Source organism: Echeneis naucrates, chromosome 10 (assembly GCF_900963305.1).
Source record: "Echeneis naucrates chromosome 10, fEcheNa1.1, whole genome shotgun sequence".
Classification (NCBI taxonomy): Eukaryota; Metazoa; Chordata; class Actinopteri; order Carangiformes; family Echeneidae; genus Echeneis; species Echeneis naucrates.
Genome location: NC_042520.1, coordinates 1,509,687 through 1,535,951, shown reverse-complemented (window position 1 = coordinate 1,535,951; position 26,265 = coordinate 1,509,687). Strand labels below are relative to the sequence as shown.

The window sequence follows — 26,265 nt, the reverse complement described above, 5'->3', positions numbered from 1 at the left end:
CTCCGGGCTCTGAAACACTGAGGTCATTTGGGCACAAAGCAAAATCCCGTAAACCCAGAACTGTTTGCTGGAGCTGGGGCTAGAGGGGAGGACCGGCGGTCCGACCTCCCGCTGCTTCCCTGTTCCCTGTGGGAGTTCTCACAGCAATAAATCTGTCCAGATCCATAAAAAACTGGGTCCAGGAAGCAGAGGGGAACAAAGCGGAGTTCCTCCTGGTCTTCAACACAAGTCGGAGCTGCTCCATCACATTTCTACTTAGTTTAAAGAATTGTTTAAAGCAAACATTGAAGTAGAAAGTAGAATGAATGTTTATGTATCTGTTGAGGAATCTGCCCCTTCATGTGATGAGCACTTCGTACGTTCTGTCACATTTTTCAAAATGACAGAAAATTCAAAAATGCTTCAGAGGAATATAGTGGAGCAAAGAGTAAATACTTGTCCTTTATTTGCTGTGGCGTGAAAGTTATGAGTTAAAAAAAAAGAAAGATACTCAAGTAAATAACGGAGACCAAATAAATATGTTTTTTCCTCTTCAGTCTATCAGGAAGACAGCAGCCTCCGTGATCTCTCTACAGGAACAACATCAGTGTGTTTTCCTTCAGAGAGAAATATTATGTTTGCTGTATCACATGTTCACTACGACTAAGCCACGGAGAATCAGAGAAATGACACAGACGTCTTCAAATCCGAACGACGCTCTGCTGCCGATCCAGATATCAAGCTAATGATGATTCCACAGAATTCAAGGTTAGTAAAAATAAATCCTGTCGGTGGAGTGTGAGGCTGAATGCCTCGGTGAGACAGATGTGTCTTTGCAGTGCGCTCCTCGGCTCCTCAGGCGTTTTTTAGTGAAGAACTATGAACCTAATGGCGCTGCCTGGTTGAATAATGGTTGATGGAAGTTTTTTTTGAGGAGGTAAGAGCTTCCACGGCGGGACCTAAAGCTGCCGCTGTTTAACATATGGCTAGGTGCTAATGGAGCCCTCCGGTACCTCCTATCTGTATTGTTAACTGCCAGCGGTGAACTTCCAGCCACGGCAGCAGGAGCAGCAGCGACATGAGGCTTCACGGCTTCCCAGAGAAGATAATCTGATGTTAATTACCATGGTGTGCCAATAAATCACTCACAATCATGTCATAAACATGAAGGGGCCCTTCATGCATCATTATGGCTGCATGGAGACGAGTGAGCGTGAGCCTTTCGCCATGACACCCGCCGCTTTGCATAAAAGTCCCTTCATTATCCCGCCCCCATCATTTCACTTTCACGACAGCGAGGGCTCCTCTTTAACAGCCTCCATCACTTCTTTCTTCACATTTACTCACGTCACCCGTGCGAAATTACGGCGTGGCTCCTGACTGAGGCGACGCTCCACACGGTGCTCTATAAAGCAGCGTTAATGTGGGCAGGAGGACAGAGGCCAGAGGTAATTATACTTTTCTGCTCTTCATCATAATCAATTTCTTAATCGATGCATTTAGAAACATTTTATAAAGTGATTAATTCAATTTGCATTCCAATGAACCATCCAGCTCCCTTTTGTATCCTCTTCATGCTGCTCTGGGTCACAGGAAGAAGCCTTTCCCAGCATGCACTTGGGTGAGAGGCTGTCATACAGCTCTGAACAAGTCCGTAATGACAGATATTTGTTTAAAGGATGTAAACGTGAAATTAGCAGGGCTGCCCTCAGAGAGTCGAGGGTTCAGTGAAGCGGCTCCCAATTTAGTCGAAGCACTGACTGAACTGACTGACTGAACACAAACAACGTGGGCTGTCACCAGCCGGAGCAGCTTCAGCTGCAGACCTAACCAGACCAGGCTGCTGGTTATTCTGCTGGGTGGCGTGAGGGTCAAATCCCACGTGGAGCAGCTCTTCTGCAGGCAGATATCAATAATCCGAATGAACTTTTAGCCTGAACACACAGTTTTCACTCCAACAAGCCAGAAACTTGGCGAAACACTCGCAACTCAAAAGCTTCCGTTTGACATCGTCTGCGGCAACAGAGAGTTTGGGTTGTTTCATCTAACTGCTACTTTTCAAGGTCAAAATGAGCCTATCATAAAAAATACAGTAAAAATGTAGAGTATTTAAAAAGAGCTGAGAAATTCAGAGTTGAAATATCCTTTTTTTTTTGGTTTTTGTAAAGACATCTCTGCTCCTCCTACTTTTTAATTCTTCTCTTTCTCCTCTGTGCTGGTTCAGTTCTCATTTAATTGTGCTGGTAGTCGGGACTCTTGGGACCATCCTGCTAATATAAAGGTCAAAGAAAAAAAAAAAAAACTAAAGCTAAATAAAAATGAAAAGTAGATTCCCTCCCTCGCTCCTTCCTGTGAATCTCGATATCTAACGAGCGTGGAGGTGACTCCGGTCGGCTCCAGCCAATTAGAGTGGCCAGGGAAGACGATGAGGCAGTCAGCATCTGAAGCTCACACTGTTCCCTCCGTCTGAACATCTGCTTCGAATCTGTGTCCGCCTGTTGTTCTGTTGAGCGAGCTGACGGGTCTATTAGAGGCTCAGTGTGTGTGTGTTTAAGATGAGGCAGCAGCAGCAGCAGGTACAGGGCACGCCCAGCCTGATCAAATGATACCTGAACTAACCGTGAACGGCAGCAGATTCGTGTTCAGGGATTCGATCAGTTGATGATGACACTGATGATGATGAGAACCACTGACATCCAACATGGCTGCCAGAGGACGAGCTGTCTTTTTGTGCGTCTTCGTTTCAGTCCATCAGATGATGTGGATTCTGGCTTCAGACCAGGTTTTATTAAAAAATAAGTCCTATGACAAGTAGTAAAAATATTTTTTGTTTGTTTTTTTGGCAAGAGAAACACTCTCAACTTCCCAACTAATGAAATTAAAAGTATCATTTAAGTCATTTTTAAAAAGAAACTAATTCAAAATCAAAAAATATATATAATGCTTTAATGGTGAAAAATAACTTTTAAGTCTTGACCCACATGACCCATGAGCGTTAAAGACTTTTTCTTTTTTTATTGTTGCTGAGCTAACTTCAGCAGATTTTTAGCTACGTTCATAATCCATCTTCTGAGCGTCGCCAGGTGTTTTGTTCAGCCTGGACATTGCAGTGACTCGGTAAGTGATGAGACCATGCTAACATCAAGATATACAGAATCAAGACGAGGGTCAGTTTCTACTCTGGTTCTAGTAAAAGCACAATATTGATGAATAATGTAGTTAAAATTGTTGTATAAATTTGGTTAGTGAGCTGAATATGAGGCCACACTGATTAAAAAAAAAAGACAACTCACAGCGCTGCTGTTAGTTTATTATAATGTCATGCCAACATGGAGGATCAGGAAGGTGAGCCGGCTGTGATCGGTGGAAAGAAGAGAATCAGCTCTGTTCAGTTTGCAGTTCATTTTTTCTTTTTTTAAGTTAAGTTGTTGATAATGTGAATGAAAATCCGACCTGGACATTGTTGACTTCCCTGTACGGGAAAATAAAATAAGTTTGAACCTTAACCTCATCTGACGTTGGTTTTGTAAATGGGTGAATGTATCCTCTCGGTCTTTTGTCTGAACGGAGCTGTAATGTGGCTACTGCTGCCGAGACAGGACGTCAGTGTGATTTACTGTTCAGCAGGAGCACACACAGGCACACACAGACGCACAAAGACAATAGAAAAGCAAATGTTGAAATGAATCTGCAGTCCCTCGCCCTCTCCTCTGTTGGTCCAAACTTTCTGCTTCATCTGAGAGTGCATTGCATCTCTTCCTCTGCTAAAGGATTCATCTGCCACATTGAATTCTGGGTGTAATTTGCCCCGGGGCAGTATTACATTTAGCTGGTATCAGCCTTATTTGTTCACGTTACCCAATCGGGTACACGACGAACACACGGCGTACAGTGCGGGTCCTCGTGTACTTAGCACTCTGCAGATAAGAGCTTTCTTTATCCTGCTTATCTTGCAGAAGATAAAACACACTCAGAGGACGAGTGGAAATGAGATGTGGCGACAAAGCACATCTTTAAAGGGAGGTGTTTCTTCATTTCCAATAATGATGGCCTATATAGAGCGTGAAATACGTCCAACTCTGTGTGTTTATGAGTGTGTGTGACACAACGGCATCATTTGGGTGTAAAAAGCATTCCGTCCGAATAAGTTAACACATCTAAATGAGCGGAGGGAAGGTTATGGAGGGACGAATCTGAATCCCATTTTCTGCATGGCTTCACCCGTTCAGAGAGGTGTGTTTGTGTCGAGGCAGGACGGGCGGGTGATGTGTGTTGACACTCGGTGGGCCAAATGTTTGACGGCCACGCTGCATCATCATCAGTCGTCCAAACGGCCGTCCGACCTCTGTGACTCACATTTTTGTGTGTGTCCTCCTACTGCTGTTGCTGCTGCTGCTCCAGATCTGGTTGCAGATGATGTTTCAGGACGGCGGAGTCACCGTCTGGCTGCTGCTGAAAAACTTTCACGCCTGAAGATGAGTTTGGAATCTAAAACGAGTCCCGACGAGTCCTGACACAGAAGTGAAATTAGAAGGTGACTGTAACAAAGAGAGTGTGATGTTACAGTCCAACATCTAAAGTCAGAACCATGTCAGGTTGTTCCTCAGAGACGAGGCCATCTAACAGCACATTTGATTTCTGTGCAGCAACACAGTCCAGCTGTAACACGCCACACGTCCTCCCCGTCATGTCCCGGGACGGGAGGACAGCTGTTTACATGCTGCTGAAAGAGAGCTGGGTGGATATCATGTAAAGATCCAGTGAAATGAATTAAGATGGCTGTCTAGAAGCCGCATTCTGATTGGCCTTCACCTCGTGTGTCTCTGTCAGTCACATAGGACGAGCGAGGACATCCAGTCAGTGTTTGACTTTTAGTTTTTTGTGTCTCTGCACGCATCGGAACATTTTCTCATCCTCCTCGCAGGAACCCGAACGCTTCGTGTTCCTCATGCCTCCTGTCACTTTTGTTTTGCCGCCGTCTCCGTGACGGCACGACTGGCAAGCGTGCTGTTGTTGACGGTCAGTGAAGTTTCCTGCAGCATCCACCTCTTTTTATTTAGTCTTTTCTTTCTTCTCCACCACCCGCCCCCTCCCTCCCTCCACCCTCTGCTCTCACTCTCTCCCTGTCTGTCGTGGATGTGACAGATTGCTGTGAAGCTCCATGACGGAGTTTTAAGTTTTGTTTTTTTTTTCTTTCCCTTGTCTTGTTTCTTTCTGCTGGTAAATATGATGCCTCACGCAGGAGAGTGATTAAAGGGCCATACCGCCACTTTCTCCCAACTAATGACACTGACTTTTCCATTATTGGCGTCCAAAGCGTGAGCAGAGTCTGTTTACTCAGAGTCTCTCAGTCGAATCCGAACTGTTGAAGATCTTTTGCACACTTCACAGTCCATTTATTAAAACGTTAAATCATTAAATACGTTAATACATGTAAATTGGATGAATTGAAGTGTGAAGAAGATCATTTCCTTTGCAGCAACTCAAACACACAGGCCCGCCTCAGAAGTGACGCAAAAGTCAGGAATTAAGTTCAAATTCATCAACCAGAGAGAGGAAGTGTTGATAAACACCGTGGCGGTCTCAGTGCAGTGGTTTTAATCTGCCAGCCAGGGCTTTCAGAGATTAGGCACATCCCATTGGGAAGTAAATTTAAAAAGCTGTGTATTTTTCAAACATATTTATTTTACAGATGCATCTTTGTTCAGCACTGTCAAGCAATTCATTTTACATTATCAGAAAGAGTCGGTCCTTCAGGGCGTCCTCATACATGAGGAAGATGAACCTGTCACGCATGATGACAGCTGAAATTGTCTGTTTTCTCAAAGTGCTTTTTTATTATTGTTATTATTATAATTTCATTAGCTGCTTTTGCTTTGTTCCATTGAGCTGACAGGAAACGCCTTCAGTCTTGACTCTCGGGCTTGTCATGATGCTGCTCCTGTGCTGTGACAAAGGATGGGAAAAATACTCCATTAACAAAGAACACATTATATTTATTTCCATTAAAAAAGGGAAAAATGTCATCTAATACACAAAGCAGACAGTTTATAAATCGGTAGTGTGGGAGGGAGTGGGAGGATGAGATGAATGGAGGAAAAAAAAGGCTGCCCTGTACCTGCAGACATGACTCAGGGATCAAAGCCCGTGAGATTTAAGGTGAAAGCTGAAATCCTTTCCTCTTTATTTTAGTGCACTGACTTCATCTAAAATAAAAGCTGTGAACTTCAGTGGTTTAAAGCTCCAAGACTTTCTGCTCCGTCCGTTCATGCTTTGCAATTGATTTTTCTTGATTGTTGCATTTTCTTTTGTAATTTTTTATCTCCTGGCCTGTTTGTGGAAGGGACCTCTGGTTGTGTTTTGGATTTGCGTGTTGTTTGAAAAGTGATGGTGTTGATAATCAGATGATTATCAGGGATACTGAAGATATCAGTCAAATGTCCCTGATCTCTGTCCTTCTGTTCGGACCCTCGGGGCTCCTGGTTCAGGTCTGGGAGAGAATCCCAGTCTGTTTTCATTCAGAAGAACCTGTTTCATTCACATTTGATGAAAATGTTCAGCTGTTGTTGTTTGAACTACTGATGGAGTCGCTCAGTGACATTTTCTTGTGTTTGATTATATTTCAGAGAAATCCGGTATTTTCAAACAAAATGATATTTTTGATTGAACGATTCGCGGCAGCTTCAGTCAAAGTCTGACAGGAACTTTAGACAAATGTTGCCATCATCAAAATAACGTGCCGAGACTAAAAAGTTTGATCAGATTGGAAACTTAATGAGGTGTGTGTGCATGTTTTAATGATGTGTGTGTGTGTGTGTGTGTGTGTGTGGCAGACATATGGTCTCTCTATAAACAAGATGCTGACCGGCTCTGCACTCTGCATCCAAATGAGCCACCACACACACAAACACACACAAACACACACACACACACACACACAGGTAATTTACAGCTTCATGTGTGAAGCTTTGACCAATTTGCAAAAGTTTAATGTAAACAGACTATAAATAAATAGAAGTGTGTGTGTGTGTGTGTGTGTGTGTGTGTTATCGGTACAACCAGCAGCTCTGTAGCACTGATCTATCACATAAGTCACCGGGGCCCCGGGTGCCTATTGATCTGGCAACCCTCCCTGACACACACAGATACACACAGATACACACACACACACACTCTGATCGTCTGCCACCCCGTCCACAGAACATCGTCCATACAGATGGTCTGAACTGATGGGGGAGAGGTAGAGATATACGATATACACCCACCCCTCCTCCTCTTCTTCCTCATTTCCTTCCTCTTCCTTTCTCTATATTTATTTTATCATTTAGAGGCCAAAGTGATATTAACAGACAATTTGATCTTTATTGACTTTTTAAAAGATCACGTACATGTGAAAACCTCAGAGTAGACGTTTCCCATGGCAACAGTTAGAAGACAACTAAGGGGCAACCGTTGCTAGGAGACCGATGACTGAAGATTGTCACAGTGAATCAGCTACGGATGTTAATATGATGATGATATGACGGTTGTCTGCTTCTGTTGTGGACCTCATCAGTGTTGTTTAAAACCTGCTGAGTCATGAACAGAGTTAGTTCAGACCTGGATCAGTCCGAATCCTGGACCGGGTCATTGCTGCTTTAGTTCTGTAACCTGCATCAGTCCTGAATGTTTCTGAGTTTAGTGTGTTTACAGAGTAAAGAGCTGATTTTTCATCATTGATGAGCAGAACTGCTGATCAGATCAAAATAGAAACAATCCAAACACACGAGAGGAACTTTTCTTTGGTTTCTCTGCTTCACACAGATTTTTCAGACTGAATCTGGATTGTTGGAGATTTGGGGATATTTTTAAAGAAAAAACATGAAAAAAACAAACTGGAGTCCTTAATGTGGCTCTAAAAGGGTTAAACTGATTTCCTGACCTTTCAGTTCCGTCTGCTGAGCTTCTTCTGGACGTTCTGCGGACATTCATTTGACACAATACACAGCTGACATGTCTAATGAATGATCTGCTAGAGGAAGGACACACACACACCAGAGTAAGACTAAGAAGATCTTCAGGTTTAGCTGCAGGCGTTCTTCTGACCTTTGACCCCAGACAGCAACTCAGAGACATGTAGGGGGTCACAGGGGAAAAGTGTGTGTGTGTGTGAGGTCACCTGTAACCTGAAGCAGAGAAACACCTCGTCACACATTCGTTCTTTTTCTCCTCTCTCTCTTATTCATCTCGTCCCTCCTTGCCCTCGTTGTTTCTGTTCCTCCGTGTCTGTTTGACTCCTCCCTCTCTCTCCTTTCTTGACCCTCATATTTCCAGAAACATCGAACGCACGACTGTTGTAATGTCTTCCTTTTCTTCTTCCCTCCGATCTCCCCGGATCAGACGTTCCTCTCAGAAAGATCTATGGTGGGAAGACTTGATGACTGATTCACCACTTATCTTTTCCAACGAAAGTGCCGGACACTTTCTGGATGTGTCTTCTTAGCCGAAGGTGTTTGCTAATTTGTCACCCTCTCTGGATTTCCCTCGGGGATCCATCAGCCTGTCCTGATACCGGCCGATTGTTTTTGGGGTTTTATCACAGCTCAGTTTTCTCCATCATTCACTTGTTTTCCTTTTTCATAGCTGGTTAATGATATCGTTGGTCTTTTCATACTTTTTATTGGCCCATAATCAGTTTTTTAAGCAGTAATCTCTGTATTGCTCATATCGGGATGTTCAGGGTCGCATGGATGGATTTTGGCTAAACCAACACCTCGACCTTTAGGCAGCAAAGAGCCACGTCTGCTGGTTTTGGTTCCATCTGGATCTCGGCTCAGTTACCTAAGAGTGAAAAAGTGACATGAAGAGAGTCCAGACCGTCTGATTTGGGTTCAGCTGGCCTCTCGTACCTCTCATACCACGTCTCCATCTGCCTTGAGACAAAGCTAATCTAATAATCCTGGAGACACAAACATGTTTGAATGTATAAATAGTTCTAAAAAGAAAACATCTGAATAAAACACGTCGTCCTGTAGGATCAGAGTCCAGGACTGCTTCTACGGCACGTACACACCTCGTTCTGTTTAAGGACCCTTTTAATTCTTACTCTCCATTTTCAGCCTATTTGTGTCTTTTTTACTGTAATGGTGGACGGAGGATGGACAAACTGTATCTGTCTCCTTCTAGTGTTTCTTTTTTAATACACTCACATACAGAGAAGAGTCAACTTTGATCGCAGCAGGTCTCGTCCCTCTTTCTCCCCCGCTGGCTGGAGATGCTGCAGAGAGGAAGTACAAAGACTGATGGGATGTCAAGGCCCACAGAGAAGGAGAGAAACAAGGAGAGGGAGGGAGATGTAGGTAGAAATAAACTTCGAGAAAAGAAGTGAGCACGAAGCAGGAGGATGAAAAATGAAAACGAGAAAAAGAAGTTGAAAAAAGGAAAGAACCAGATAAAAGAAGAAGCACATAAAGGAGAAGATAAAGAGATGGGAGGATTAAGGAGATGGGGCCTGGTTGCCATTTTTTGTTTTATGTTCCTTTGAATGTTCAACTCTGCAGCGATCTGCAGTTCAAATTGAAACACTTTTTTTTGCTTCTTTCTGGTTTATTTTCTGTTTTAATGAAGTACTGCATCAAAGAGAGAAGTGAGACAGGAGCCAAGTGTCAGATTGTTGGCTTCAATTGGAAAAAAATAACTTAAAAAATATATTATTATTTTATTCTTCAGGTGTCAAGGTTGAACCAGTCACACACTCTTTAACACTGAGGTGGAAACAGGAAACTGAAGGTGTGCTTTTGGATTTAAGTTTTAGCTTCTGTCAAAGAGCTTTCACTTTATGTTGCTATTTATTTTATTATTAATCATTATTTTGTTAAAATTGTGATTCTGAGTCTTTCCAACTCATTGTTTGGACTGTGAGCCGCTGTCTGCTCACCCTGCAGCGTTTTCTGCTCTTCTATTTCATGGTGTGCCACAGAGTTCAGTCTCTGGTCCTCTTCTGTTTGCACAGTTTCTCTCATGTCACGTCTCTAAATGTCTCTCTATATATTTGACTCATCTGTCCGTTAAAGGCGGTACGACCTTTAACATCCACCTTTACAGTTTATTTCAAACCGTCGTTTATACAGCAACAATACGGAACATGACTCACAAGAGTTTGATTCCCATGAGGACGTAGGGGGCAACACCACTGGTTGTTGAAGTCAGATTATATTGAAGTCAATGTAGAAATAGTTATCTTCAATACATCGTAATTTTTGAAATGATTGTCCATTTTTGAAAAAAATAGGCTGTATCAAAAGATGGATTAAGGGGGTGTGGCTATTGTGTGATTGACAGACTGTAGCACGGATGTACTAATAGCTTCTCCTGGTTTCAAAGATCACGGTTCTTGATTGTTTGCTTCACAGCGACAGTGGACAAACCGATGGCAGACGTTATGGTGGGTTGATGCGTGGAGACCTCTACTTGAACTTTGACCTGTGCTTTCTGTGCCATCTCAAGCTGTGATACAGACAATTTCCAACACTTATCTTTAGAAATGCTGAGCATCAGACTTAAGTTTTCATTTTGTCCATCTGACAATGAGATCGCAGAATTTTGAGAGGTTCTCAAGATTTCCCCATCTGACACTTGTGTCCGGACAACCTGATTTCCTCTTTTTTAACCAGGACCTGGTCTCATAGAAAGTCTGCAGTTACAGAAGTTACATTTTTCAGGTTTGAAGTCACTGAATATTTAGTTACAAAAAAAAAAAAGAAAAGAAAAAGTAGCTCAACTTCTGTGTCTATATTGCTTTTACGTTTATCTGAGGTCTTTCGTTTTTTTCTGATTTACATCTGTTCTAAAAAGACAGGATGTACAACCCATAAACTTTACTTCCCATCTTTCCTCTGCATTATGCAACACAGCGGATCCTTTCCCCAGCCAGTCGTAGTTGTGCTGAACCAGTTTTTCTGCATGAAGTTTAGCTGGTGGAGCAGTTCCTCCAGAGAGCAGCATTGCTGAGCTCCATTTTCAATGCATGACGACGGACTCCACTTCTGTTGCTTTCAGATTTCCAGCAAGGGAGAAGGAGGAGGCAGAAAAATGTCTGTCACACTTTATTTCCTTCACACATAAAAATAAAAAACCTCCAAACTTCATCTCACAGTAGAGAATGACACACAGTCTGATGGGGAAGTTTATCATCAGCCTTCCTTGTGCTTTTTTTTTTTTTTTCCTTCCTCAGTAAATTATCTTTGCACACTTTCGGTCCCTTTTTAAGGCGCTTTGAGGCAGTAGAGCCGGTTTCTTTGCATGTGATGAGCAGGAGGGAGGACGACTGTTGAAATAAGGAATAAGGACGGATCCCGATGTAAATCTCTGGTGTCGTCTGAATTTATGAGTAAACATAAAAAAGGAGGGTAGTTATAATTTATTATGTTCCTCATTTTGCTCAAGCGTTTCCATCAGGAAACGGAGGCGGTCTGTGCTCCACTTTACTAATTTCCTTCTCATGGTTTGAGTAATATATGCCAAAAAGTAAAACAAGAACACGGATAAATTGAGTTTTTAAAATTTTAAGGTGCTTGAAGAATCGAAATGAGATTAAACAACATGTGATGAAACTTAATGAGTCCATTTTCTCCTCAAGCTTTTGCACGCAAAACAATTCTAGCGTGAATAAGAATAGACTTCCCATGAGATCAGGCGAAGTTGATCCACCTGAACTAAACAAAATGCCATCCGCGCAGCTTGTCACCGCCACCGCTCCTCACCATACCTGTCACATGTTGTTTTCTGCGACTGGTCATACGTGTCAGCATCAATCTGTCTGTGGCGTCGCTCAGCCGAGAGAGACAGAGTATGAGAACGTGTCAGTCAGCCTCAGGATAGACCGTTACTGTCAGATCAGAAACGGGAAGCGGAACCGCTGACAGTTGTCACGATGAGGCCTGCGATCGAGTCACGAAAAGATGGAAATGATCAGTGAGGGAACATGAAAACCTGCTGCTGACAAACAGAAACATCCAGTCGGATAACTGATGGGCAGAGTTAACAGCTCACACCGGAGTCTGTACCTGACGGGGAGAAAACGCTAAAAACACTCGTGGTGAATAAATGTGACGTTTCAGGCAGATCTGATCTGTGTAAGGCCGGCGACAGACTCGACTTGATAATTGATATTCTGCTTATTTTGCTGTGTGTTTGTTGGTTGCTAACATTAACTTCGGCCTCAACAGATGGATCTTCCTTTTCTCATTTCTTGCACCACCTTCGTTATAACAACTCCACTGGTTACATGGAATAAGACGGGTCGGATCTCTACAACCATCTGATCAGCCAACAAAAGAAATGAATCCTTGTCTTTTTGACCTCCTCATTGTTGCAACATTTTTCAGTGTTCCAGCTGGGACGTGAGCCGGAGCAGGTTGGGAATAACTCCTGTAGCAGGTCCAGCTCATATTCCTGTGATGGCATTCATCCTGTTCAACAGCTAGAACACGCAGCGGTTTCATTTCTTACATTCATCTTTCTAAAAAGTATTTTAAGGTTCTGACCTTCTCCAGTAAAGAGCCTTCAGATATTACATGCAGTTTGCTGCTATTCAAATGAAACTGAATTGAAGTGAACTATCTTTTGTTGCTACTATGATATCTGTAGAATATTTCAATCGATATTCGAGAGCAGTTATATCTCCATTCAGCGGCAGCTTTTCCACACTGAATACTGTTATATTGTCTTCAAACACTGGTCTGTCTGATTTCATCAAATATTATCATCTACTTTATGTTCAATCAATTCCTCGACAAATATGTTCTTCTGAAGCGTGTAGCACAAGTAGTAAATCCTGGAGAAGGCACATTTATTTCAGAGAATCATTTAGAGAAAACATTTCACATTTTGCTGATTGTAAAATGGCTCATTCTGACTCAACGGCATTTTATCAATTTGTTTCAATTTTGGATTGATTTATTTTGGTTTGCTGACTTTAACTCATCTCTATTAAGCTCACTTTACTTTAATTCACTTTGCTTTTGTGTGTTTCTGCTGTGTTAAGTGTCCCATTTCCACTTTTTATTAAACAGTCACTGAGACAGTTGGATGCTTTAACTGGAACATCAGCAGCTCATCATACCAAAGTGCTCGTTTCTACTTTTTTGTGCCAAGAGTTACTTACACACACACACACACACACACGCACCCTGATTAATGTAAAGGACTGTTCTTTTCCACTGCCCCCCCCCGGCTCTTCATATGGCCCTCCACCCTCCACTTGATCCCCAAATGCATCATGGGAAATGGCAGCAGGAGCTGCAGCCGCGGGCTGCGATGCTGCAAATTTATTCACTTTTGTAGGATAATTGAATTTTTCCTTCATAGTAGGCCGATTCCACAGGGGTGTAAGTACGAGTGGGATTGTGTGTACATGTGTGTGTGTGTGTTCTTTTTTTCCTCTGGACTATTAATAATTGACTCGTTGGCATTTCTCTCACTGTACAGACTCATTTCACCTCGACGCTAATTTGGTCCTTTCTCAGATCTGATCTCAGATTTTTGATTTTATTTTATTTTATTTATTTTTTCAGGTTGATGTTATTTACGGTCGGGAGGAATGCAGCTGCTTCATTGTTGGGGAGGGTCACCGAGTTTGGTTGACTGTCTCAGCTTCCTTTTTGAAGCTCGAGCGTGTGAGTTAACTTCAAGAGACGAGGCGTAAACAGGAAGACTTTAAACCTGCAACATTAGCAGCTGTTTGATGCGTGGAAAACAATGCTGACAGGTCTGTAAGTCCAGTCTGACAGAAAGTCACGTCGCTCCGTCTCAGCAGGAACATTAAAGTGGAAGTTTGAAACAATCTGGGGCTTATTATGGTCGATCATTCCTATCAGATATAATCACGTTTTACAGCCTTCACAGCAGACTACAAGTCGCTGCAACTCAAAGTCTTTAGTGCGGTCGTATGTTCGTCCCAAACATAATAATCACAATGACACAGATGGGTTAAAGCGCTCAAACGCAAAAGTTTGGTGCAAATAGAATAACATATGAATGACTTAACATTTAGAATCATACCGGGAGATTGCAGGGAAATCAAGAATAAACAGAAATCCTGGAAGAAGCAGAGCTGAGTCCAGGATTTCTGTGTTTTTCATTTCAGGGAGAGCTCAGATTTTCATACAAATCAACATACTTCTGGTGATTTGACCCAGCGATCCAATGAGAATTTAGACAAACTGATTTTTATCATGCAACATGAAAACAGAAATCTGCTGAGCGAATCTTCAGCCATTAGGGGTTTGACTCTGTGTGCCATATTACCCATGAGCCTTGGCTACAGTGGAGAAGAAGCCAGTCAGAAGTTTTTGGGGGTTGTTGGTGCCAATCCGAGCTAAATGAGGACGAGGACGAGGACGAGGACAGGTCCACTCTGGACAGGTCATCAGTCCATCAGAGACAACAGCCCTCTGTTCTCTATGAATAACATTTCATAAAACTCCTGCTCAAGAAGAAAACTTCCTTCAAAGTTGATCCAGACAGCCATTTCCAAAACTTGGTCCCCTATGAAATCGTTCTGATTGGAGAAAATCTAACGACTGAGGACTGTCAAACCTTCAGGAGCCTGTTAAATGTGGCACCAGGAGCTCATATACATAAACATTAAGCTGACTGAGAAATGAAATCCGGTGGCAAGAAGGTCGTTGATTTATGTCTGTAAACAAGACAAAAGAAAGAAGAAGGAGCATAACCGATCAGAGATAAATTGTGAAGCCTTTGTTTTGTCCCGGTTTACAATACGAGCAGTCCCTGCATGAGATGACTTATTAGACTGAGACCTAGTTTATAAAAAAAAAAACAAAAGTGAAAATGAAAGCGTGAACTTCCCTTTAAACAGATGCAGATGTGCTGAGGCTGCCAGCTCTGATCCCAGCCAGAGTTTGTGTATTCAGGTCAGTTTGTGCATTCAAAGCAAACACAAACCATGTTCCCCTGCATCTTTAATGGCCTCTCTCTTCTATAGACACACACACACACACAAACTGGACTGCAGCGGTCAAATATTTATGGTCAGGAGTAGCTGCTGTGTCATTGTACTTCATGTAGCTTCAGGCGATTTCTGTTACAGAAACTTTGGTTCATTTTTCGCCGCTGATCTAAAATACAAAACGCTCCAAATACAATCTGGTTCTTCCATCCCGCTCTCAGGCCGCGGCTGTGGTCTGATCTCCAGGAGTTCAGTCAGAACATTTTCATTAGTCCATCAAGACCACACCACAGAAACGTTTTAAAGAAAGACTTGAGAGTCTTAACTGGCATTCAGGAAGAAGGAAAGAAAGAAATGACACACAAAAAAAAACAAACATGCTGCTAATACAAACAACACAACAGCAGTGTTTCCATGGGAAACTAAAAAGGGATGAACCCACCGAGAACTCACTTGTCATTCTATGTTGTGACTGTTGAACACATGGAAGAGTCATAAAGTGCGCCCCGGCGGTTGTGTCCCTTTTTTGTGTCCCCTGGAAACACTATGTTGTGTTGTCAGCGATGTAGAGGTGATGAAAAAGTTTTTTTTTTTTTTGTGTGTGTGTGTTTTTCTGACATGGTTCTAACTCCCTCGTGCACTTTGCATTATTACAAACATCGCACATAGCACGCCGATATAAAACCAGCAACTATTGATATAAAAGGTGACTGACAATACAACAGTAACGCCGGGGGCAGCGCGGCGTTGCATCACACCGGGCTCTCGGATGAATCACTGACGACAGTGACACCCACCGTTCAAACTTCTGAGCCTTGATTTTAAATTCTAATGCGCAGCCTGAACTTTCCAAAGATATTAAATATGTAAGATCGACGGAGGGGAAATGTGTATAAAATCAGGCCCAGCGTGTCCGGAATATTTTCATGTGCTGGAAAACTGCAGCTGGCCTTGAACCTCGGCGGAGAAGCTGGCCGACAATAAATGATGCGTTCAGCCTTCTCTTTTTTTGTCTTATGACACAGCTCACGTTTAATGTTTTAAACGTAGAATTACAAAACATTATTGAAATTGGTGCACACTCTTTGAGGCCTCTGCCCGCGTCCTGCAGAGGGGTGAAACATGATCACCAGGTGGCGGTGGCGGCCATATTGACGCACTGGAAGCCTGTGCAGACGCTGCAGCTGCTCATCGATCAGCCTGCAGGAGATGTTGTCGGAGATGAGCATAAATTAGACCCGAATCGACCAGAAGAGGTCGAACAGCAGGAAGGGTGTGAGTTCAGCGCAGGTGAGAAAGCGGGAAGCAAAAGGGAAGGAAGAAGGAACAGGAAGTCAGGAGAAAGGAAGTGAGAATGACATCATGGGAAAGACAAAGAGGGAAAAGGAAGAAGAGAGAACGCAGTGAAAGGAGGAAAAAGGAAAATGGGAAAGGATGAAGGAAGAACAGAGTGTCTGAGTCTGAGCTGGCAAGAGAGCAGAGAGGAAACAGAAAGCCTGACGTGGTGAACGACGGATTAAGATACAAAATTAAATGTCTGATTGGATGTGACATGTAAGAGTTTGAAATTGCTGTCTGTTTACAAACTGAAGAAAATGAAAGCAGAAAGGAAAATTCAAAAGGATTTTAGAGTCGGGCGAAGGAAAGCGAAAAGCGCTTGGCAGTCGGCAGTTTTAATGTCCGAACAGGAAGTAAATGGGGTGGAAAGAAGCTGGCGATACAATACGTATCCCTCCTGAACAGGAAGAAACAAAGAGGAGGGTCTTATTTATTTATTTTGTTTGTTTTTCTCTGGGGGGGGGGCGGTTGTGTACGAGGAGCGGAGGGTGTCGAGCTAATAATTTCGTGGAGTTGGGGGGGGGGGGGGGGGGGGGGGGGGGGGGGGGGGAGAGAGGGTTGGAGGGTAGTTTGGCATCTGAGAGCATCAAATGTTGATGTTTGAAAGAAATGAAGCAGAAAAAACCAAATGATCTTCATCTCCGTCGCCCTCTCCTGCTAATTAGTGAAAGAACGAATGACATTTAAATATCTAAAATCCTCTTCTCTTTGAGATAAATGCATTTCCTTTTCCTTCATTTTCTGCCAAACCCGACTTCTCCCCCACCCCCTCCACCTTCCCCTCTTTCCTTTGGTCCCTCCTCCCCTTCGTCCTCTTTCCTGAGCTCTGCGTCGATTAATTAATTGCCGGCTAATTTAATTTCTCAAAAAGTAATAACTTGTTTAAGCATGAATAAAGACTGACAAGGCAAAGTTCTAATCTGCCCAAAGTTTAATTAGAGCCAGCAAGGTTTTCACACACAGCCCGACACGAGGGTCAGAGCGAGAGAGATAGAAAACCACAGAAAGAGAGAGAGAGGGTGGACTGACGGAGAGAAGGACACAAAGAAGGAAATGAAGGAAAGTAAAATGGCTTTTGTAAAAGGTTCAGCTTTGTTTTTATTTGTTTGTTGAACAGGGAGGATAAAGATAAACTATAATGGATTGAAAATATATCTCTCCATCCCCGTTTATACCCAGAATCTGATTCATTCCTGACAGACAGCGGCTCCAAAATGTCAAAGTCTCCACGACCAGCTGCTAAAGATAAGAAAGATATTTATTCACAGGGCGACCCCGTCAGCCCTGAGCTCTGGCACCAATCCTGGACTTTCCTGCATATCACTCCCAACCACTTTCAGTCCGTACCGCACTATCAACAAAAATGGCCCAAATTAACTTTAATATGCACACATGTGGAGAAATTACAGACCCATCCCTCCATCCGAACATGAGCCACGTTGGGGTGTTTTTGTTCTGTTTACTATGAAATTCTACCTCCAGATCTGGACACGAACCAATGAGGTTGGTTGGTTGGCGTTGGTGTGAACCAAGGATCACACTGAGCTGCTGATGGAAAGTACACAGGCAGGAACGTGTGTGTGTGGAGACAAGCTTTACCTGAACTGAGAGCTTTTCTGAGGCTGTGTGTGACCGTGAATGAAGATGGAGGGTTACATCTCTCCATGTCTTTGTAACACTGCCTGGCTTTAAGTCACACAAACGCACAGTCAAAATAAAAAGAAGCATGAACATATGTATGTGTCTCACATCATCATATCGTAGTCTGTGGAAGAGACGAGCCACCGATATCCAGAAACCAATCAGCTCTTTTAGGATTCTCTCTAAACTGTACTGACACACAACATACACAGCGCGCAGCATGCTGTAATCAATCGTATCTCCAGAGGGAATTAAATAAAATCCTTGTTTTTCTGTATCAGTAACTAATATTAGTCAGTCACACTCACATTATGATCAGTCCATCGTCATCATATTGTCAGGCATTCGACGGCGTAAATATTGAAATAGTGTATTATTTTGTGAATGTCTCCTATTTAGATCAGAGTTTAGAATATAGAATATTATAATATACATTTTTGAAGAGTAAAAATTGTGTGTATTTGTGAAACTTAGGTCTATCAATATACAAAGATACATATGATAAGTATAAGTGTGAGTGGACTATTGAAGTAAGGGTGACACATGCTGACCTCTCAGGTCACATTTCAGTCCTGATCCTGCTCATCCTCAGGGGGTCTCTGGTGGTTGGATTCCAGCACGTAGTCTGGGCAGGAAGTGAATGAAGTCTGACTTAATGACCATAAATGTATGATGTCGCTGCATTGCCGTTATAGTCTCCTGAGAATGGGTGGAAAGGAAGGTCTCCTTGTGTGTGTGTGTGTGTGTGTGTGTGTGTGTGTGTGTGGGGGCTTCTGGCATCACCGCTGATTGCGGCAGCAAGTTGTTCGCTTTCTCCTGTACGTCTTTGAGCATTTGGAGCAGCTGAAAACCTCCTCTCACTTCCTCTATTGTTCCCATAAGATAAATTGGAGCCATTGTCATCGGCAGAGAAAGGCATTAATTGAAGGTTTTTCCTGCTGCAGTCTCGACTGCAACACACACACACACACACACACACACACAGGCTTCAAAGTAATTAAACACATTAACACTTCAAGACGAGGCAGAAAAAAAGAGAAGCTCTCTTTTGTGTACGTTTGCTTCCATTTATCACCCAGGACTGAGCAGAGAGAAGGGGAAGCACGAGGATTTAGCATATCTCTCTGCAACTGAAGTGATAGAGTGGAAAAGAAGAGGAAGATGGACGAGAGGAGGGGGGGGGGAGTAGAAAGAGCCAATCCGCCTGGGCTCTTCGCTACAGTCGACAGCGTAAAATGTCAGATAGTCACCTGGAAATTATTTCCATTTCATACCACTGACATCTTCCCAAGTGAGGACTCTGAAATCTAATTAGTTTGACCGGAAAATGGTGACCAAGGTAGCACAGTGTATTATGCAAAGAGAGAGGCCGACGGGGCGTACGGGGGTCCCCGGGGTTAACTGGATCTCATGAGTGCAGATAACGGCTACAGGGGAGAAAAAAACTCTGGAGGGATCGTCCATTTTAAACAGCCTTGACTAATAGAGGGACCCTTGAATCCAACGGTTCAGCCCTCCGACAGCTGTGGCCGCCAAGCCACGAAAGGGTGCAGGACGGAGAGGGGAGGACAGATAGTGCTTCCTCCTCCGGGGGTTAAACCTGAACTTTTCAAACTTCACTTAAGTACCGATGAGAAATCTGGAGCCACAATGTGGCTGCTGCCACGGAGGAACAACATTAATAACGTAAAGACCTTGAAGGCAGCGAGCCTTAATGCTTCACTTTACAGCCCCAGAACTTGGAGGCAGTCTGAAGGTTCCCATCACCCTTAAAAAATCTAAATATCCAAATAAAAACCTGGTAATGGAACTTTTTGTGAGCATCTGAAGTCAAAAACAGTTTTGGAAGACGAGAGTTTCGAATAATTTATTTGAAGAGGTTTATTTGCAAAATCTCCTCAAATGGAAACACTTTTTTTAAACATTGCTTTTATTTTGAAAATGTATGCTAGACTTTTCCTGTGTTGCTGCACTTTACTTGTTTGAAATAATAATGATCCTGAACAAACTTCATTAGAGATGAAGCCGGTATCACCTCGAACTGTGACTGCGATGAAATGAAGCTCAGTTATTCTCTGGACAGGATTGATTTCTTCTGATATTTGTTCCTTTTTTCTCCTAAAAGAGGTTTCAGAAAAACAGGTCAGAATTCAGTAACCCTCAGATAAAAGATGACTTAGTTTATGACAAGCTGAAGATGTGATGTTTCCCCCATGTGTAGTCAAGGAAGACGACATGACAACACTGTCAGAGGACGAGGAGGATTCGTATTCACTGAAACTCTGAGTCAGGCTGAGGTGATGGTCAGACATTTATTTTTATTCAAAGTAGCGGCCGAGTGAGACACATCAGTGAAGCTTCAGACCTCGGTGATATTGTTCAGTAAGTTATAATTCAATAAGGGCAGGGACGTCAGCTAAAGAAGGGCACAGGTGGAACAGGGTGCGGTGTAAAAGGTCCAGACGGCCGCGTTCGCTTCGATTATGTCGATATATTTATGTCAAAACGTTGGACTTTGATCTGGCTAAATCCCTCCTCACATTGTACTGAGCCTCATGTTGCAAACTTGGTTCAACCAAATAAGAACATCTGGAGATGTTGGCGCCAGCTCTGTGGCCACAGCGTTGGCGACGCTGAAATCAACCTCGACAACAGTGAAGCAAAACAGAGCTGGAGAAAAGTGAAAAAAGGATGAAAGTCGAGTCGGGTCCTTCAGCCACCGATGACACCAGAGCAATGACAGACAGCTCAGTATGTGACAGCCGTGAATATTTTCAGCACCCGGCCAGCTCTTGTTGACGGTGTCACAGACGGAAGCTGTGAGAACTGACGCCGTCGTCTTTGGGCCTTCAGTGACGAGGAAACGTTGAGCAAACGCATTCAAATTTTAATGTGATGTTTATGCTTCAGTTAATTTTGAGAGCAGAGTCAGCAGCTTCTGAGAGGCCTTCGTTACAAATTCGATGATGATGATGATGACGGCAGCGCTGACACGACTCCCAGGTCCACCACCGGAGGAAAGGCCTTATTAACACACGATAATTGGTCTGAGATCCTGACCACGGCCCGCCCCCATCGCCCAAACTCTTCCTCGCATCGCTCTCGCCAGTTAGCTCCGTCTGAAGTCGAAGCCAATTAGTTCTTGTTCCTTAATATTGACGAACACGACTCCAGTCACGCTGTGTGTAGAGCGGCGTGACTTTTTTTTTTTTTTTTTTTGGAGCCATGTAACTACACAAACAGAAAGAACAGTATGGTCGAGCATCGTTTTCCATCCTTCTTCAAACGTGCTGCTGTTGTCTAACTTCCTGTTCGCTCCGTCACGTAGAGCGACTCGGTGCTAATGCAGACAACAGAGGAACTCTTTCCTGTCGTGGTGCAAAAATACTTTCACCGTTCCCCCCTTTTTTTTTTACACAGATGTTTTTATTCACTAATGAATCCCATTGGTGTCTCCTTTCCCTGAGGAAGTTTACCTGTAGATGTTCCACCTTAAAAACTGGAGGTGCCTTAAGAGGACTTTAAATGTGAAACATCTGCAGGAAAGTAGGAAGTGTGCTGACTTCTGGTATATATATATAAAACAAATAGATGTTCAGATAAAACATATATTCTTCCAGATTTTCATTCTGTTATCTTTTTGTTTCTATCCTATTTTTTATTTCTATTTATGCTGTTTCAATATAAGTTTGTGACATTTGTGTGACCCGACTTGCAGACTTAGATTTCGGATGAAACATGATGCAGGCAGGTTTTGCAGAAGCAACAATTACACTACAACTGGTGTGATTGAACAGACGCCACGGCTTCCTGTTTATCTCCTCTTACACTCGTAAACATCACCTGTTCAAAGATGGCTCCCCCGAGAAAGACGCTCAACTCTGACGAGTGTCAGAGCTCGTGAGTGACAAACAGGAACAGGCAAAGAGGTAAACGTTCCTCCAGGAACATCTGTGGCTGAGTTCAGGAAGGTGAGACGAGTAGAAACACAAAGACGGCATGACAGCTTTTTAACGATAAAGTCTTTTAAGGATACATTTCTTTTGTTTTCATATAAAAACCCAAAATCGGCACAAAAATAAATGTATGGGAGTCACATGGACCTGCTCAATGCCGGACTGGACCTCAGGGCCTCTATTTAGTCCACTATGTGCTGCTGGACTACTCAGATTCCTCATGTGTTAATGTGATCTAACGCAAAAGAAGAATTGAATATCTGACATTTGTTGTTGTGATTTAATGCATAAACTGAATATATTTAACCAGGTACTCTGAAGGTTTGGAAAGTGTGCACGTCAAGTTTGTCTGAGAAAAAAAAAGACCAACCGCAGATATGAGTCAAATGTTTTCTCTAGACAGACAGCAGGCCTTTATTTTAAACACAACAAGTGAGCAAAGAGAATTGTAGATTCTGTCGATCTAGTTCAGATAGCTGACTGGTCCAAATGCTGAATCCCCCCTGCTCCCATTATCAGCCTGTCTTTAAAATGCCAAATTTCTGAAATTAGAAATCAACATGAGTCAAACCAAATATGTTGTGAAAATAAAAGCAATGTCAAGGAACCCGGATAAACAATAATAAAGGCTTGATATCTTATTCAAAGGTCAACATTGGATCCAGGAGGGAGTGACAACAATCTGGTGAAAGCACCCAGCAGAGAGAAAGTAGCAGTAAATCACCATTTTAGCTCCCAGTTTGCACAAAAGCCACCGAAATGAGACGAAGAAACTGTCCGGCGGTATTTATAGACACTAAGTTCGGGGTCAGATGTTCTGCTTGTCGTCAGACAGGCAGCAGTCCAGCTAACTTGGCTGCTGAGCTGCTTTTTTCTCGGGTGGAGCGTTGAGCCGAGCGGCTCCGTAAGCCTCCTGCTGACACCACGTTCAGAGGCTCTGCACTCAGCAGACGCTCTCACATGACTTAACGTTTTTGCAAGCACCTCGCTTTTTTGCATGGGAAGTGTTTGAAAAACGAAAATCCACGGCCGTGAGAATGATTCGGGGGGGGGGGGGGCACAGCCGCTACTCAGCAGTCTTCAGGATTAGATCGTACACATCAGCCTGCAAACAGACAGAAAAGCCGACCGTAGCTCCTTTTGCAAAAAAAAAAAAGGAAAGGGAGCAATGAATTTCAATTATGCATGAAGCAGAGGGCATTTTGGGAAATCAGCGCCATTCCCCGGGAGAAGCGGTACCCCCATCTGCCCACCCCGCCCCTTCTGCCCCCCATCCTGCCTCCAGTATCAAAGAATGATCTAATGTCACGCACAGAAGAAAGGTTACTTTCTGCATACGCATTGATATTTCTACTTCCATCTTTGACCTTTTTCCGTTCTAAGCTGTGATTTTTTTTTTTTTTATGCGAACTCAGCCTAGCTTCTGTCCGTCTGTCAGTTTCTGCCTTTCCGGCCGACTTGAAAGGCCAAGGATTCAAGTTAAAATCACACAGAGGCAACATGAGAAAAGCAGAAGTGGGGAAAAATCCCCAGAGGTTAGAAACCGTGACCTTAATATTTACAGCGCTGCAGAAAAAGATCCTCAGCGTTTGTCATCTCTCATCGTGTCGTTGCAGGTAAAGAATAAGGCGGTTTTAGTGTTGTTATTTTTTGTCCTAATTGGCTGTTTGTGCAACATAATTAACGTTTTAACGAACCTGAGCGTTTTTTCTTTCCTCCCTTAAATCAGCTGATCCTGTTTCATGCTCAGCACCCGCCGTTTCATACACGGTGTCATTTTTTCTGCAACAAATTAAGCGCCGTTCCTGGCACTTAGTGACCTATTAGTGACTTTAAAAATACACATTAAGCTTTAATTAATTTCCTTCAAATGGAAGGAGCCTTGTGTGTGGATAAAGGGATAATGACAGTTTTAATCAGCGCCTTTCTTGCCAGCCGTAGCGCAGCTGAACTGTGACACGGTGCTCGCGTGTTTGTTGGCTTTAAGGGAACAAAAAGAGACGTTTACTCAGATATCTTAACACACAGTAATACCAACGTTTGGGCCTGAAACATGAAATCTGTCTCCTGTCAAATATGGTTCCATTTACTGTCAAGTTTAATCCTCATCATCTCAAAGGAAACGCTTGCAAAGCAAAAATCACAAAGCACAACCACCGGCAGCAAAGGTAACACATAATAAACATGATAAATACCAACAGCAGAGAGACACACAAGGGGGAAGAGGCGATCAAATTAAGTACAACAATACTTTTGTCAGGGAAATTACCAAAACACAACCGAACATGCAGCTAAAACCAAATACAAGGAGAAAAAAAGCAGAGCAGCTTGTTCTGTCTAAAGATGTGGCTGGTTTTTCTGCAGTGATTCCAAAAGATGGCTCGTCATTTCTCCTTTTATTTCATCAAATTAATTCCTAATTAATCCCTTTTTAACAAACAAACTATTCAGGACGGCCAGACAATCCAACAGGTAAAAGAAAACACAAGGTCAAAGACGAAACTGATCAAGTGGCCCCGCCCCCAAATCCCTCCTCTCCTTCCTGCTCTATTTCCCTCTAAATGAAGCTTCATTTAAAGAATCATGTTCTGTTTCAGACTGAGACCATAAACTCATCAGGAAACTAGGAAGAGGAGGCACATTCTCCCATAGACTTCAATACAACCTTACTCTTACAGCCAGAGGCATTAGATGGAATGAAGAAAACAGAAATATGACCTAGACTGACGGACAGAGTCAAGTTTTACTCCAGTTTGAGTGTTTCTTTCAGGTTTTTTTAGCTCCTTGTTCTGAATGCCGGCCACACTTCCCTCCAGGTGAAGGCCAAACACAGAGTTAAAAGTCCAGGATGAGCCCTTCAGCCCGGAGTCATCTCCATATCCACCCTTCTCCATCGTTGTTGTTTCCATGGTGACTTATCCTCCCTCCCTCTCTCTCTCTCTCTCTGCAGACCTCAGGCCCCTCCCCGACGTGGCAATGACCGGTAACTGCACCCGTGAGTGCACCGAGTTTGGCCACTCCGACTCCTGCTGGATGCCTGGCCAGCCCTCCCCGAACCGCAAGGTGTCCAAGAACGCTCCGAAGCTCTCCACCTTTGTGCCTTACCAGGAGATGGATGGGCAGGAGCAGCTGATGGCCAACGGCAGCCCCAAGCCCCTGATGATGGAGGAGCGCGGTACGGGCGGCGGCGGCTGCATCGGTGGTATAAGTGGCAGTGGTGGCGGCAGCAGCTCCAAAGTGTCCAACATGCGATTCACGACCCCCTACAGCAGTGCCTACCCCGGGGGCGGAGACTCGTCTGTGAAAGACTGTGGGCTGGAGGAGATCCCACTGAGCCAGGCGGTGGAGTACCACTCGGCCACCACCCCGACTGGCCAGACCTCCAAGAGGGAGATCTACCTGTGAGGGCGCTGCTCTCCACCTTAATACCCCCCGGCCCTCAAAACAACAACCCCCCCCAGGCTCCCCATTCATTCCCTGTTGCTGCTCGCCACCGCCTGTCCACCTCCTCACTGCCGCCCCCTGTGCCTATTACTTGCTGTGCCGCAGCGCCAAGTCCTCCTTCTTCCTTTTTATAACTGCATCCACTGTACAAGGCTTTAGACCCCCCCACTCCACTCCCCACCTTGCCCACTGCCACCGCCGCCCCCCACCCTCCCACCTCTAGAAACCAATCAAATGTAAAATAGAATTAATTAAAATCAATTGAAGAAAACATGCCGAAGGAATGTAAACTACACCACATTGTTGTGATAATTTAATGGGAAACTATTTAGCTACTCACGTATTTGAGTTGGATTTTTGTGCGTTGCTTTAGGCTATGTTACTGTGTTGGAACAGAGAAAGAAAAAACACCTTCGGGGGGGAGGAGGGAAAGAACTTCTTGTAAATCCTTCTTGAGTGTACTGTAATGCTATCTATCCAGATGTTTTTATCATTACTATTTTTCATTTGGATTTTTTCTTTTTTCAGTCGACTCTGCAGCTCACAGGAAATACAGTTTTTGGGCCAAGTTGCAATCAAATCAACCGGGCTCGTTTTTTATCAGGAACAGCTCATCGTCAACCTGAACATGTTCGCAGAAACGCGACTGTTTTCTTTTTCCTTCAATCATCACAGTTGTTGCTGAATCTTTCCGTTCTGTTTTTTTTTTTTTTTTTTTTTAAATCATTTTCTTGCTGTGAGCTCTTTTTCAGTGTACAGAGCTGTAAATACTACAAACAGTGACAGAAGAAGCTGCTGTGGATCCGTGGCTGTCGTGCTGTCTGCAGATCTTCATGTTACAGGATCTTCACATTGGGTCGACGATGGACTTAAAAAACCTTCGCATGTACAGAGAAACGACGACGCGTTTGCTGTCACGCTGCAGGACCCTGGACTCTTGAGCATCACCGAAGGTGC

At 43.6% G+C, this 26,265-nt stretch overlaps 1 protein-coding gene across 1 annotated transcript in view; it reads left to right on the top strand.

Moving 5' to 3' along the window:
* LOC115049648 (protocadherin-1-like) overlaps positions 1 to 25,949 on the top strand; it is a 157,308-nt gene extending 131,359 nt beyond the window's left edge. The window contains exon 5 of the mRNA XM_029512026.1: positions 24,815 to 25,949. Within this exon, the coding sequence (XP_029367886.1) occupies positions 24,815 to 25,269 (455 nt within the window). The 3' untranslated portion in view covers positions 25,270 to 25,949. The remainder of the gene's footprint in view (positions 1 to 24,814) is intronic.
* Positions 25,950 to 26,265: the final 316 nt, after the last annotated feature.